Genomic DNA, 14704 nt, shown 5'->3' on the forward strand with positions numbered 1-14704 from the left:
TGGGAGATTGCTATGGGGAGAAGCTCATTAGTCCCTTAATGCAACAAGCAGGACTGCACTCAGTGGATCAGGCAGAAGTATTTGTGATCTTACAGCACTTCTGCAAATTAATATTAAGGTAAAAAGAATTTAAACCCTTCTGTAGCAGACATAGTGCTGTAACAGATCAGCAGGAAAGATGAGGTTAGTGGCCACGTTTGTTCTTATCTCTCACTGGTTTTACTTCAGGTGCCACAATTGACATGGGGACCCTGTTTATCCCAGCCAGGTGTGCACATATTCCCGCTCCAAACACATTGCGCTCTGCCTTGGTGGGCTCTGGCTTTGTAGTCGTGCTTTGCACTCCTGTATTAGTTTTACATGCCTCAATTTTGGGGGTTACTGTGCTGACAAATGTTGTATGACCAGCAGGCTAAGCCATTAACTGTGGCACTGTATTACAAAAGTGAAAGGAAACTCTCCAGGGATAGGACTCTAGGAGACTGAAGCACAAGAAATAGCTACCGTCCTTTAAGCCTTTCTGGAACAGGCTGCCGGAGATTCATTCTAGAGATTGCCAGTGGCACTGTGAAGTTGGCGCTTGGTATTTCAGAAGCAAAGGAGCTAAAAGCCTCTGCGTAGATGTACAGAGTGTTCCTGTGTCACTTAGAAACCCAGACTTCATGACTCAGTCCTTCAGTGCATGCGGTTACGTAAGGTCCTTTGGAACAATTCATTAAGCGTTTACATGCAGAGATAGGTCGTGGTTTAATGTAATAGAGCATTGGTTATAAACACTGGTATCCATTCTTGACTGTTTCGGAGATGCTGACTACAGAATAAATTTGTGCTACACGCTCTCCTAGGCACCAGCTGGCAGGGCTGAGGCACCATTAGCGCCACAGTTGCTACTAGGAAATGCAGACTTGCTTTTGTTTCCTCACAACTCGCAGTGTTACAATTCTCTGTTAGCGAAGCAATGGTGACGGGGAGGTCAGTGAGTAATCTCTGAATTCTCCTGAGGGGCGTGTGTTGTGAGCAGAGCTGGTATCGTCAGCGTTCCTGGAAGAAGTGGTAAAAACATGTCTGGGAAGGGAGTTTCAGTTTGAACAAACTCCAAACCTTTCACCATCCACTTCACCATACCACTCGTCTTGGCTCTTGGGTGCTCCCTGCCTGTGCAAAATCTCGAGGTTTTGCCTCCTTCCCCGGCTGTGACTCCTGAGAGTATCAGTATGTGAGGTTGCTACTTGGTGTGTTTTACGAGGAAGCAGGTTGCTCTTCTCTGCCTCTGCACAGAGAGAAGAGGAGGAGGCAGAAATGTTTGTCCCCGCAGCATCTGGTGTCAGTGGCAGTGCAGCCCAGGTACCCCTCCCAGGCCCACTAGCAAGAGGGCAGCAGGTAACGCTGAGCCTGCTGCCTCCTGCAGCCTCATCTTGATCTTGTTCATACGTTCACCATGAGATAAGCATTGTCTGACGTATTGCCAGCACTGCTTCTGCTGTGTTTGGATGGGAAGGGTGGCAGGGATGGGATAGGTGGGCTCTGGTTTGCTGGATCCTACTCTCCTAGACATGTACACTAAGGGCGCATTTTTATAGAGCAGCGGCAAAGCTGTTTATAGGGGCTGTTTTCCTGTAGCTATTACAGACTCAGTCCAAATAAAACACAAGTCACCCTAAAATTTCTAAATGTTTTGCAGAAAGCTGGGCTAATTTTTGTGGCTTTGCAGCATCCCCTGCCAGAATTTCTGCTCTGAGTAATTTTAACGTTAAGCTAAGTGAAATTTGGGCTTTAAAAGTGTTATTATTACCTAATACTATGCCTTCTGATTCCTTCAAATTCAAAACATAATCCAAGGGGCGTGAACCGCCTTAGGTGCAAGGTAGAGGAGAGGCTAGAATGAGTCTCCCCTCTTAGGGTGAAGTTTGGCAGGGTGTGGAGGTGCTGAGCTTCTTTTACCTCTGAAATGCCAGTTTCTTTTAGAGCTGTGTGTATGAGGGGAAAACAACAACTTGATTTGGGGATGGTAGCATTTCCTGTACCTGTTTTCCATATTCTGCAAATCAAAGCCAGCTTGGGGATAAATGGGGACACAGTTCTGCTTTGGAGAACGCCCTGCATCTCTGAGCAGTGCACAGTAGTGTGGTGTGGCTGGAGGCACTGCGTTACGGTACAACTGCAGTTATTCACGGAGAAGGTGCTCCTTTCCCTGTCGCTGCCCTTGCCTCTGTGCTCCTCAGTGTCCTGTTCTCCTCGTTTATTTTTGGTTTGCTGATTTTTATTTGGATTTTTTTTATTTTATTTTACACTATTTTACTTTTTTTTTAAATTTTGCTTCTTCCAGCCTACCCATCTCCCTCATTTTTTGTTTGTTTTTGTTTAATTCCCATCATTCCTTTAGACCACCAACCTGGCTCCCACCTCCTCCAGTGCCACTATTTCCTTAGCCAACCCTGAAGTCTCCATACTAAATTACCAATCTGCACTCTACCAGCCCTCAGCGGCATCCATGGCTGCAGTGGCCCAGCGGAGCATGCCCTTGCAGACAGGAACAGCGCAGATCTGTGCCCGGCCCGACCCCTTCCAGCAAGCTCTCATCGTCTGCCCACCAGGCTTCCAAGGTATGTGATAGCCCCGACAGGTCTCAGCCAGCCCCTGCCTTCCTGCCCACTGCTGTTTCACATAGCTCTGGTTTGAAACAAACTTTCCTTAGTGTAGATCATCTAGAAGTAAAATTACTGGCCTAATAAATATCAGCAATGAGGTCATTGCAGATTACTTAGATCTCAACAGGATGCAATATTTGCAACAGTGGAGGGTCTTGCAGGCAGTATGTTGCCTTCACGCCATGGGTTGGATGTGGCTGGTCTAAAACAATGGGCAGGCACTAAAAAGTGAGGGGGGAGGATATGTGATTTTTACCATTCTCTGCCCTGAACAGAACAGTTTGAGGAGCTTCTGCCTCATTTTGGTAAACATGAAAACACTACCCCCCAACAACTGGAAATCAGTATATAAAAAAGTGGTTAATCACCTCTCCATGGTTCAGGTGTTAAAAGGGGGACTCGGGAGGTTAGTGCAGCAGGGATTATGGTGCTGTTGGGGATGAGGGTTTGCCCTGCTGACAGACGCTCGTGGCCGTTTATCATGACAGTTACATCAGCACCAGCCCTGGTGCAAACAACAGCTTTGCCTGTTTATACCAGTGGAAAGTATTGCTGCACACTCCCAGGTTATGCGTATTGATTCACAGACCAGATGTGCCTGGAGTAGGCCCATGCACTGCAAGTGACCCCAATAACTGTACAGGAGCAACTGTAACAGGAGCAACTCTGAGGACTAGTTCCTACTTTGGATTTGGGAGTACTAGTCTACAAGTGTTGGCTAACTTAGATGTTGCAAGTACACCTCTGTACTGACAGTGCATGGATGCCCTGCCTGACAGCCTCGGTAACAGTCAGCCTTAGTCACTTGTCCTTCTCTTGGCTTTACATGCTGTAGCAGTTTTCAGAAGCTAGCCAGGTATCTGTAAGAAGTGGTCTGAACAGTCCATGGTTCAGCTGGTGCAACTTCTCTTCATTTCTCCAAACCTGTCTGTGCAGCAGTCTCTAAGCACTTATTAAATGTTCTGCAAGTTTAGCAAAGCTCCTTTGAACTAGGAGAGTTTAGTTAGTTAGACCTTTTATACATAGTTAAAATGCATCTCAGGGGTTTGACTTCAGAAATGGATTGCTAGAATATGTAAGCCAACATCTTCAACTTTCTGTCTTGAGAAAGCTCTAAAGCCAATGATGTAGTGTAGCTTCTGCCATGCACTGAAGTGGTGGAGTGGGAAGCTTTCTCCAGCACAATTAGGCTAACATGTGGCTAAGCCAGCAATGGTTGGAGTGTGGAGCGCGTTAGCTTACACTGTCTAATCAGAGCCTTTTAAATATGACTCTTGAGAAGCAGTGCAAGAGCAAATCACCTATCCAAGCCAAGGCTGAGTGAATACACAGTTCTGGATTCCTGTCCCACTTTCATCACAAGAGAGTGTTCCCACATGGTAGTGTTTTTCAGCCAGCAAGAAACATTTTTTGTTGTCAAACCAGAGGACATCCAGGAAGAGAAACTGTTCCCTCTCCCACTTCCTTTTCTCCCTGTACACATTATATTGAGATGTATCCACCAGGTTTGAGATACCCTAAAAACATGAACTCAGTTAATCTTTTAATATCTTTAAAAATATCTTTTCTGCACCCCCATTACGTTTTCCAGCATCTAATGGATGTCTTTGGGCTAGGGTGGAATATGTGGGACTCATAGAGCCCGATTCTTTGGAGGTGCTGAACACCACAGTTTCAGTGGACATCAGCTGGTGCCTTAGACACCTCTGAAAGCCAGACCCCCTTTCTTGGAGGTGCTGTTCTAATTCTGTGCTTTCTGTGCTCATGGAACAGGGTTACAAGCCTCCCCTTCGAAGCATGCTGGGTACTCGGTTCGGATGGAGAACGCTGTTCCCATCGTCACTCAGGCTCCTGGGGCCCAGCCTCTTCAGATCCAGCCAGGACTCCTCACGCAGGTAATAAGCTCTGAAGAGACCAAGCAGAGCAGGTATTTTTCATTATTTAGCTGGAGGATGAGGAGGGTAGCTTTCTCTGAGGGCCTTCGGTTGTGCAGTTTGGAGACTAGGGCAGCCATATAAAGGTCTCCAGTTTTGTGTGAAATGCCCAACCCTCCCCCACTTCATCATTCAACTCAGGGGCTAGATGTGAGTTGCAAAAGTCTCTAAAAAGACCTCCTTTCCTCCTGCTTCTCCACTGAAATCAGTGGGAAACCTCAGAGGAAGTTGCGTCAAGCCTCTGCTGAGGAGGAATCAGTAGGAACCTTCCTGAATCCTCCTGAACTCATGGTCTCTGTGGCAGTTTGTTCCAGGAATTGTGCTGGTGAATTGTATGCTGCTGGAAAACATCTTTCATGCTTTACATTTACACCCTTCCATTTTATGAAGTGTCCCTCTATTCTTAAGTTATGAGAGAGATGTAGAGAGGCGGATGGCCAGGCAGCCAAGGAACTCACCTTGGCAGCTGCACTTTTTGGCACAGTTGCCCCAAAGACCCTCACAGGAAATGCATGATTCTTCCTCAGGAAAACCTCAAATGTGGATGGATTCCGCTGATCACGTGCGCTTCCTTAAGGGGAACTCCAGTTTCTCAGAAAGGAGGAGTAGTTTATTCCTCCTTGTGCCGACTTCAGTGAATCTGCCTCTCCTGGTTTTTAGTTTCTGTTTTTAAACAGTTGGTGCCTTGGTAGTTCTGCCAATATCAGGAATGTCTCTGACATCAAACCAAACCAGTATACTTAATATTAAGTTGTGCAGCCTGGAAAAGATGATCTAAAAGTCAAAAATGCATGCTGCTGACTCAGGATTAGTTTTGATCTACCATGCTCTCATTAATGCCAGAGTGTTCATATGCACTCAGGCACCAGCAGACTTCAAGGTTTATGTCTGTACGTTGGATTGACAGGGTAAGATGTGCCACTGGCGGTTGGTGCAATTGCTTTCCTTTGCCGTTGCCAACCCAGCTTATCTGGTGAAGACAAATCAAAACACAACTTGCAGCCTGCACAATTTCCATTAGCTAATGTGCCCTGCCCATTCCTAATAAGAGTCTTTGTTAGAGGGCTGTCTGCTTGACATAAGCCTGCTGCAACGCTGAATCTGTCTCTGTTGAAGCCTGTCATAACATCCCACACGGGCCAGTTCTCTTGTTTGGTTGGAAAAGAGAGTCTAAGCAGGGGAAACAAAAACTATTTCAAAGTGAAAAGCTGTCTGTGTAGGCACAATTGCAAGCACCTATTGCTTGTGCAAAAAGCCAGCCTGGGGATGGGTGAAGTAGGTGATGTAACTTTACATGCACCTACCATTTTGAAAGTCAGGCCTGCTGAGGGCCATAGAAATATGGCCTTTGCGTTTTTGACATGCTTTGCAACATGAGTTAAAGGGATGAGGGTCAGATCAGAAGCACCTTGAAGACAGCAGGATCTTGGAAGATCTTGGGACCTACAATTCCTTTTTTCTTATCAGGGAGGCCTTGTCCAGGTTGGACAGGTTGGGTGGAGTCATTGTTCAAGAGCAGCTTTGCTACCATTTTCTGTACTGTCCCTCTTACATGGACTCCAGTTTCATGGGCTGCCCCTCTAATACTTTCTACTGACATTTTATTTATTGTCACTTAGACAAGGAAATTTAAGCTGTTTCTGAGAAATGCTCCTCACTTGCGTAGATTTTTTATTTTTGATTTAATAAAAGAGAGGCAGTCTGTCTGCTGATGTATCTGTCTGTCTCGCACAGTGAGAAATGCTGACTTCTGCTCTGCTGGTAAAGCACTCTGATTGATGCTGGTGTCCACAGGCCTTGCTCAGTTAGGGCTGAGCAGCTGGTCTGATAAACAAATCTGTACCCAATTCCAGTTTCCTGAATGGAAAAACACAGCTCCTTTGTAATGTATTGTAGTCTCATCTGATATCTGAACAGCTCTGTGTCTCTCTTTCAGTAGAGGGCTATTCCTCTCATGCCCAGCTGCTTATCTAATACTATTCAGACAGGACTATGTCATTGCTCCCACTACTAGAGGGACTCTCCCTAACGAAGAGGGTAGTCCCTTCAGAGCCTGCTTCTGTCCTTCCAGCCACCTTACTTGTGTCCCCGAACATGAGTCAGGTGTGATACTGCTCTTGGTGCTCCCAGCCCAGTGCGGTGCCATCAGTCTCCTCTCCACCAGCCAGCCCACAATGTGGGTCCTTGTACTTGCCCACATCAGGATGGTTCTTGCAGCTGGCAAAGCCTTACTATATCCCGGTGCAGAGGGCAGCCGGCAGTGTATTTTATATGGGATTGGGAGTCCTGGAAGTGTGGCAGAGGGAAGGAGTTCCAGGTAGCAGATGGAGTGCACCCAAGGCAGAGGCTGTGGTTGTGTTTTGAGCATCTCTGTCAGCTGCATATTGTACCATGTGATGTGGAAATTTAGACAAAACAAGCAGTCTGCAAGGTGCAAGGCAAGTGGCAAAAATAACTTCTCTGGGTCCATTTTCACCCTCCCAAGCAGGTGTATCCACATACTGTGTGCGCAGAGACAGGGGGAAGGGGACTGATTCCTGTCTTTACTAAAATCTCTGCTGCTTCAGATCTCAAAAGGGACAAAGCTCTACAGTTTTCTGGCCTGCTTCTGTGGCATGACCCAGAACTATTCCCTCTCCTTGAATAATGCCTTGAACTCCCCTCACCTTAACTTCTTCCCAACAATACTTTCACCAATTTTTGGAACAAACACACTTATTCCATTAGCTGTTCTTGCTTTACATCAGAGGTGGGAGCTCAGTCACACTGGGGACACACCACTTCCAGAGTCCAGGGTTTAGACCTGCACTCAGCCATGGCGGCACAATTTCACAATAATGCAATAACTGAGAACAGATTGAGTCTGCAGGCACAAGCCTCCCATGTGTAAGCACTGTGCACTGTGCTAGTGGATCAGCGTAGACGAGTCTTATCTGCAGATTAAATGATTCAGTGGTCCTTACCTGATAAGTGAGGCGTTTGTGCCTGGACCCTGGCACTGAATCAAGATTTATGCACTGCAGTAGAGAAAGGAGCTTAGGTTTGTTCAGTTCTCTTCCTGAAAAGGGAGGAAGCAGTTTTCTTCACAAGTAAATCCAGGTAGTCTCCTGGGGCTGAGAGCAACAATAATTTAGTTGCCTCTTTTAAATCAAAGCTGTTAAAAAAAAAAAAGGCTTTCTTCTTTATTCTTCATTCATCTCTTTGCCTCCTCCTCCTCCCTTCTCTGACTAGCACCAGCCTGTGGTTGTAGCTCCTGATGTGAACAGCTCTCAGGAGCCCCGTGACTGTCCATCCTTTGCAGCTTTCCTTCTGCAGATGTTGCTGAGGGGCCTCACCTTAGCAGCCTTTTCATCTAACTCAGCAATGTAGAAAATTACAAGACAATCAAAATTTGGAGCAGGTCTGGGAAGAGCTTTTTTTACTGGGGGATTGTGGAGGGCCCACAGGTTAGGGGAGTGGTTCCCAGGATTCTTGTGAGGATGGAGATGGGGAAAAATGCATGCCTGGAAGAGGAGTCCATCTTTAAAACTTAGCCTCTTTATAGGGATTATACAACTTTATATGGACCCAATACAGTGGTGACAGCTGGGCCTAAGGAGGGTTGTTGCCAATGCCCCTGCGTTCCTCAACCCAGGCAGTGAGAAGCTGCTGGGGCTACTTCAGGCAGCATGTAGCAGCCAGAGTTTCCTTCTGAAGGAATCTGAAAGTCTTCAGGTTGCAAAATATTATCCAATTCCTGTGTGGAGCCGCCAGTGCAGGATGACCCGAGTCATGCCTGTGGCAGCACAGCTGGAGGGATGGTTGCGTAGCGGAGCGATGGCCCAACTCACAGAGCAGAGATTGCCACCTGACAAGCGGGGCACCAGCTTTGAAAAAGCCAGACACCGTACAGAGAGTACAAGCATGTGATGCATAGCTTTGTACGGGCTCCTCTCTGCTTTGACCAAGGGGCTCCTAGTCAGTGGGAAGCATGCTCTTGACCCATTCCTCCTGTGGAGCATCTGGTGACTGATATGCACGTCCTTTTTGTAACCCCCAAATCCTCTTTTTTTTTCTCCTCACACAAGCCTTGCAACCCCTTATTCTCCTTTCTGATCCCTGAAAAGTTCTTTCTGCTTTTAAGTTCCTAAAGTCCTTTAACTTCTGTTGGGGTGGCAAGGAAAAAGACCATCTGATGGGACCAGAGAGCCATGCTGATCTGAAGAGTCCAAATTAAAAGGTGCAAATGTGTTTGATGTTAGGGTTGAAATGCAGACCATTTTCAATGTCTCCTGTTCCCAGTTTAACCTGAAACATGGCTGCTGTTTCAGAAGGCAGGGACTTTTTTCCCTCCTTTACGCTCTCTGTATTGATAACTTTTACTGCTTTTGCTATGGTTTCCTAAAAGTATTTGTGATCTAGGAATGAAAAGGACGCGATCCTGTGCAGCGTGCTCTAGGTGACCCTGCTTGAGCAGGGGGGTTGGACTTAGACGATCTCCAGAGGTCCCTTCCAACCTCTGCCATTCTGTGATTCTGTGAAAAGTGTTAGCTAAGAGCTAGATATTTTTGCTGTCATCATCATGACCATTATTAGGAATCCCACCTAGGTGTGGGCCACCACTTATGCTCGGTGTGTGAGGATTCTTGTTAAGATGCAATTTTTCCTCTGGTCCACAGCAAGCCTGGCCCAGTGGCACGCAGCAAATTCTGCTTCCTCCTGCCTGGCAGCAGCTGACTGGAGTTGCTACCCACACGTCTGTCCAGCACGCAACTGTCATCCCAGAGTCCATGGCCGGGACCCAGCCACTGGCAGACTGGAGGTAAATGGGAAACACTTGCAGAATGTATATATGTGTTATCTGTGAGACACCAACCCATGTGTGCATCTGAGATGGTCTCCGTACTGGGGCAGTTTCTGATAGGGTTTGTATACAAGAACTAATATTGAGTGCGTGATTGTGGCCTTTGACAGTGGAGATTCAGCAGCTTGCTGATTTTCAGGAAGCACTTTCAGATTGCCTGTGCAGGCACAGGAGAGTGCACTATAAAACCAAATTTTCTCCCTAGCGAAAAGATAAGCAGTCTATTCTCAATCGTAGCATCATCTGAGTGGGATTTCAGGGCTCCCTGAAGTACTCCCCAGTTCTGAGGAAAACAGGAGAAGAGCTGGGGGCTTTGGGGAGAGCAGGCCAGTGGGCCAGCGTCTCACGGAGGCCAATGCTGCGGAGCAGAGGGAGAAGGGGAGGAGGTGGCAGCCCCCAGCACCCCACAGCTGCGCCTCAGATTGCCAGAGCTACGGGCAGCTTCTCAGTTGACTGTCCTTGAAACAGAGCATCATGCCCAAGGCACTCCCTTAAATCCCTTCCAGGGGGGAAGGCTCCTTCCTGGGAAAAACCCCATCAGCATGAGGTGGCGGGGCTGGAGATGGGATCCCAAAGGTGCCTGGAGGAGGGCACCTTGGTGAAGCTGGTGGGAGCCTGTTAAGGAGCTGATAAAAAGCCAATGGTTGCATTTCCAATGTGTGCCTGTCTCCCCCCTTTGCAGAAACACCCACGCTCACGGCAGCCACTATAACCCCATCATGCAGCAGCCCGCGCTGTTAGCTAGCCATGTGACTCTTCCCGCAGCCCAGCCCGTGAACGTGGGTGTCGCTCACGTCATGCGCCAGCCGCCCGCCACCACCACCTCCGCCAGGAAGAGTAAGCAGCACCAGTCGGCACCCCGGTGAGTGTGTGCGGCTGCCCGGCCCTGCCGGAGCAGCATCCAGGGACTGTGCGCATGCACCTGTGTCCAGGGGGAGCTTGCCTTTCTGCAGTGCTCGGCCTCGCTCGCCCCGGTGGCCTCTGGGTAGTGTTTCCGTAGCACAGACAGGAGCAAAATTAGGTGTCCGGCGTGGGGTCTCCTCCTCCTGCTCCATGGCAGGGTATTGCCCCGTTTCTGGTAGGGAACCTGGAGTCACCCAAACAGCAGTCTGTGCAACTGCGATTGGTGAAACCTATTAAAGGGATGTCTTAGCAGAATTAGAGGTTATTGAACCACTTAAAAGCCCCATTATATCTACTTCAATGCCTGTATATACATAGAACAGAGGAGGTATAAATAAAGACAGCATGGTAGTGTGGGTGGCATACAATTTTAATGCTCTGTGTTTGGGATGACCACATCATTTGTGAATGGCAGAGCCGCAAGTGAATTATGCAAGTCCTCACAAACCAGTTTTGATCAAAGTGGCTATCACCAATCCCCTGTTAAGACACATGCATGCAATCTATATGGTGTTGGTGAGACAGAGTCCTTCCCTGGGTTGTTCTGAATGCAGCATTGAAATGCAGACATGCTCACATGGGTAGTATTTACTGACATCTATGGGGCAAAGTAAGGTTTGTTTCGTGGCCATGAATTACTAGGTCATGCTTTTTGTGACTGGACTCTTTACTGCTTCACATCTTGTACAGCCAGGTAAGGAGAGTGGAGGGGTAAGAGCTAGTCAGCTGCATTTCATACCCAGCTAGCACTCACTCTGTGCAGGAGTTAGTGGCTGGAGGAGATCCAAGACAGAAGAGTCAGGCCATGTTCATACAGCTTATTATGCCACTGTGATTACCTGAGACCTTGTGGTCCCTGTAATTAAAAATGTAGCTATGTTCTCAAGTGCTGGTGTCACTGTGGCACAATGCCCAGTTGCCAAACCTTCTCTTCCCTCATGGTCTCAAAGCAGCATTCCTGAGGGTCACTGCCCACACTTCCACAGGGTAGTTGCACCTTCAGGGGACCACATCTTCAGGAACATATGCCTCATGTGTGCACATAGGATCTGCCTTTTCAAAAGCAATTGCATGATGACCTATATTCTGAGTTCTAGGCCATGCAGAGCAGGGGACAGAGGTGGTTTTCAGCCACCTTCAAGCTCTCTGGCTCCTAACATAGATGGTTAGCCCCTATCTACTGATTTACAGCACTATACACCAGCAACAGATATCCGTGCTGGCCATTTCATAATTATGGCAGCGTAAGACAGGGAGCATTTTATAAGGACATCTCATACAGAGGCAGTCCTCAAATGCTTGGATCTGTCACCTCTAGGGCTGTTTGGCTCTGCAAGAGGTGGTCTAGGTTCTGGTTCATAATATGTCAGGGAACACCTAAAATTGTAGGATGGTTACAGTGCCTATCACAAATGTTTAAGAAGTATGCATGACTGTTCTGGCAGAAGTCCTCTGGACTGTGAAACTAGCTCCTCTGCTGAGCTGCCTTTCTTTAAAAAAAATAAATAAATAAAACAGAGCAGGGAGAGATCCAAAATGGGCCACCACTTGTGCAGTGATAAAAACAGAAGAGCTTGTGGTTTTCCTGGGTGACTGGACTGAGGCCAGAGGAGCTCTGAGTTTGCAACCAATTTGACTCTGGTTAAGAAGCCACTATTTAAATCCTTCCCATTTATCTGCTCTCTAATATTGCATTTACTTTGGGTGGGCTCCAGCTGTCTTAGTCCATTCATAATACAGAGCAGAGACAGCTATGTCCCCAGCAAGCTAGTAAAAGGGGGTGCCTGTTGCAACAAATGGGCCTATGTAGGGTCTTCTCTCTTCCTTCCCCCTTCCTGGGCAGGGTGTCTGTGCCAAAGAGGAATCAGACACTTTCAGAGCAACTGCTTTCTGCAGTTCTACATTTTCATTAATTGTGACGCTTTTGTATCCAAATGAGGAACGTGCTCCTTTTGACAGAAGGGTACTCCATGCTGCTCATTGGTATTCAAAAAGCACTGCAAATGCTACTGTGCAGTCATTTGTTATGCAAAAGACCCTGTATAAGTTGGTATAGTGCGATATGTCCATAATGACTTCCTTTTGATAGATGTCACCTATTCTTTTTGTTAGCTTTCAGACCAAACTGAAAATGCAGCCCAGGCCCCACTGTAGAACAAAACCAGAACTTTGTTTTTGCTTTTTGAATCTGTGAATGTTCTGAATTGGGAAGAATAAATACAAGTTAAAATAAAGAAAGAAAAAAGAAAACTTGGGAAATTAGTGAAATGAGTGTTAGTCAGTATGCTTTGATAAATATTTGCACCTGCAGACTTGCATGTGCTGCATTCTTTGGTGGACGGATTCTGTGTTTAGACCTCTGCTCCAAGTAAACCCTCTTGTACTTTCATGCAAGGAAACTGAAGTAGAAAGACTGGAAAAAAAACAGAGCTTGAGAATTTTTTTCCATTGCATGATAAAGATTGTTCTTTTCCTTCTGATTTATATCTGCTGCCTCACATGGAAATGAAATGAAATGGAACTGAGTTTGTGCCTTCCTGTCTGGGTGCTGTAATCCATGGGACTCCACTATCCTAAAGTATGAAGCATTGGCTTGTTAATCGAAAAAATTCTTAAGCATAAAATTGAATTTTCAATTAAAAAAAAATCAGTTTTCATCATAAATGCCTGCTGTTTTCCACGACAAATTCCAAAATTGCCTTTAGCTTTTTCTGGCCAAAGAAATATGTGTTTAGGCTAATATCTGGTCATGCTGCATCATGCAGCTCCTCAGGTGTGTGAGAAAGGGATTATCATTTGAGTACTTTTTCTTCTGTGACAGCCATACTATGCCAGCCTGTCTGTCTTTGGTGTGTCTGGGCTGTGTGACTAGCCTCTACCTCCCAGCACAAACCATACCGAGGAACTCCCAAGAGGCAGCATTTCTGATTTGGAAATTTCTGGGAAAAACAAAATTGTATTTTTCCCTGAAAGAAACTATTCAGCCAATTATAATAATGTCATGTGAGGCATTCTGTCCTTTGAAGAGATGACTGTGCCAATTCTGCAGTTTTTCCAGACCCCATAAATCAGTGTGACAGAATCAGAGGCCAGGAATCAAAAGCCATGGCAACGGGGTGACTAAGCAGCCTAAGTTTTAACCAACTAATGGCCTTTTTCATTTTCAGAAATGCATCCACCTATGAAGTTTCATCCTCTCAGTCCATCAGCTCACCTCAGCGGTCGAAACGAGTGAAGGAAAACACCCCTCCTCGCTGTGCCATGGTGCACAACAGCCCTGCCTGCAGCACCACCGTCACATGTGGTTGGGGCGACGTGGCGACCAGCACCACTCGGGAGCGGCAGCGGCAGACGATAATCATTCCTGACACCCCCAGCCCTGCAGTGAGTGTCATCACTATCAGCAGCGACACAGATGAAGAGGAGGAGCAGAAGCATGCGCCCACCAGGTGAACAGCAGCTCAGCTCTTATGCGTGTGGATAGGAAAGAGGCAGAGGCAGAGAAATGCTGTCAAGTCCCAGGAGTTAACACTGGATCTCAGCACCCAGATTATCTTTGCTTTGAGAGGAAAGGTGATGGGGAGGCTAAGATGGGGACTCTAGGTGCCATTCCCCTCCGTGCTGTACATTCGCCATGCGACCTTGGAAACTGTCACAGTCTCTCTGTGCCACAGTTCCTCATCTATTAGAGGATATAATGGTTTTCTCTACCTCGCAGGACTGTTGAAAGCAGACTTTAGAGATGCGATGGTAATGAGCCCCTTTAAGTCAAATAGCTATTTAAAACAAAGACACAAATAAGGGCTTGGAGGGAAGGTAGTTTAAAATTGCCTTTTCTCTTTCTAAGCGATCCAAGCACCTGTAAAGAGCATTACATGACACCTTCTGTATGTGGCATTTTCCATAAAAAGGTCCTGAAAACACTTAATGGTTGTGTCTTAAACACTTAAGAACAGTAAATACATTGCAAGGGGGTTGTTCAGTTCTGACTGTATTGACAAAACATCCCTCAACTATTGTCATAAGGGGGATTAAATTGATGGCTTTTGACTGACTCTGCAGAGAGGCATAGGTAAGGATGTAAAGACTGTGGTGACTGAGTTTGCTTCTCAGAGAATTAACTCACCCAAGTCAGAGTGAAGAGTGAGGCACAGGACAGCTGCCATTGCTGATCATGTACTGTGGATGAGAGAGGACTTCATTCTCCAAGACTGCCTTTTCAGCGCCTTTCATCATGTAGGTGCACTCTAGGTTTTCCATCTGATGTCAGTCACAAGATGTCACTCTGTTTTATAAGTTGTGGAGAAGCAGCCTTGCAAACAGCTGAATAATTATAGCACCTTTAAGTTGGTAACTGAGCTGGGAATCTTCTAACC

The 14704-nt window shown here is 46.7% G+C and overlaps 1 protein-coding gene across 2 annotated transcripts in view; it reads left to right on the forward strand.

The window, feature by feature from the left end:
- The window catches only part of HIPK2 (homeodomain interacting protein kinase 2), a 101876-nt gene that overhangs the window by 74328 nt on the left and 12844 nt on the right, over nucleotides 1-14704 (forward strand). The window contains exons 8-12 of one of the 2 annotated variants that reach the window (XM_026083946.1): nucleotides 2384-2603; nucleotides 4422-4543; nucleotides 9241-9383; nucleotides 10108-10287; nucleotides 13496-13777. In XM_026083946.1, the coding sequence (XP_025939731.1) occupies nucleotides 2384-2603; nucleotides 4422-4543; nucleotides 9241-9383; nucleotides 10108-10287; nucleotides 13496-13777 (947 nt within the window). The remainder of the gene's footprint in view (nucleotides 1-2383; nucleotides 2604-4421; nucleotides 4544-9240; nucleotides 9384-10107; nucleotides 10288-13495; nucleotides 13778-14704) is intronic. The other variant, XM_026083947.1, reaches the window with a different exon arrangement.

Source organism: Apteryx rowi, unplaced genomic scaffold (assembly GCF_003343035.1).
Source record: "Apteryx rowi isolate R43461 unplaced genomic scaffold, aptRow1 scaffold_62, whole genome shotgun sequence".
NCBI lineage: Eukaryota > Metazoa > Chordata > Aves > Apterygiformes > Apterygidae > Apteryx > Apteryx rowi.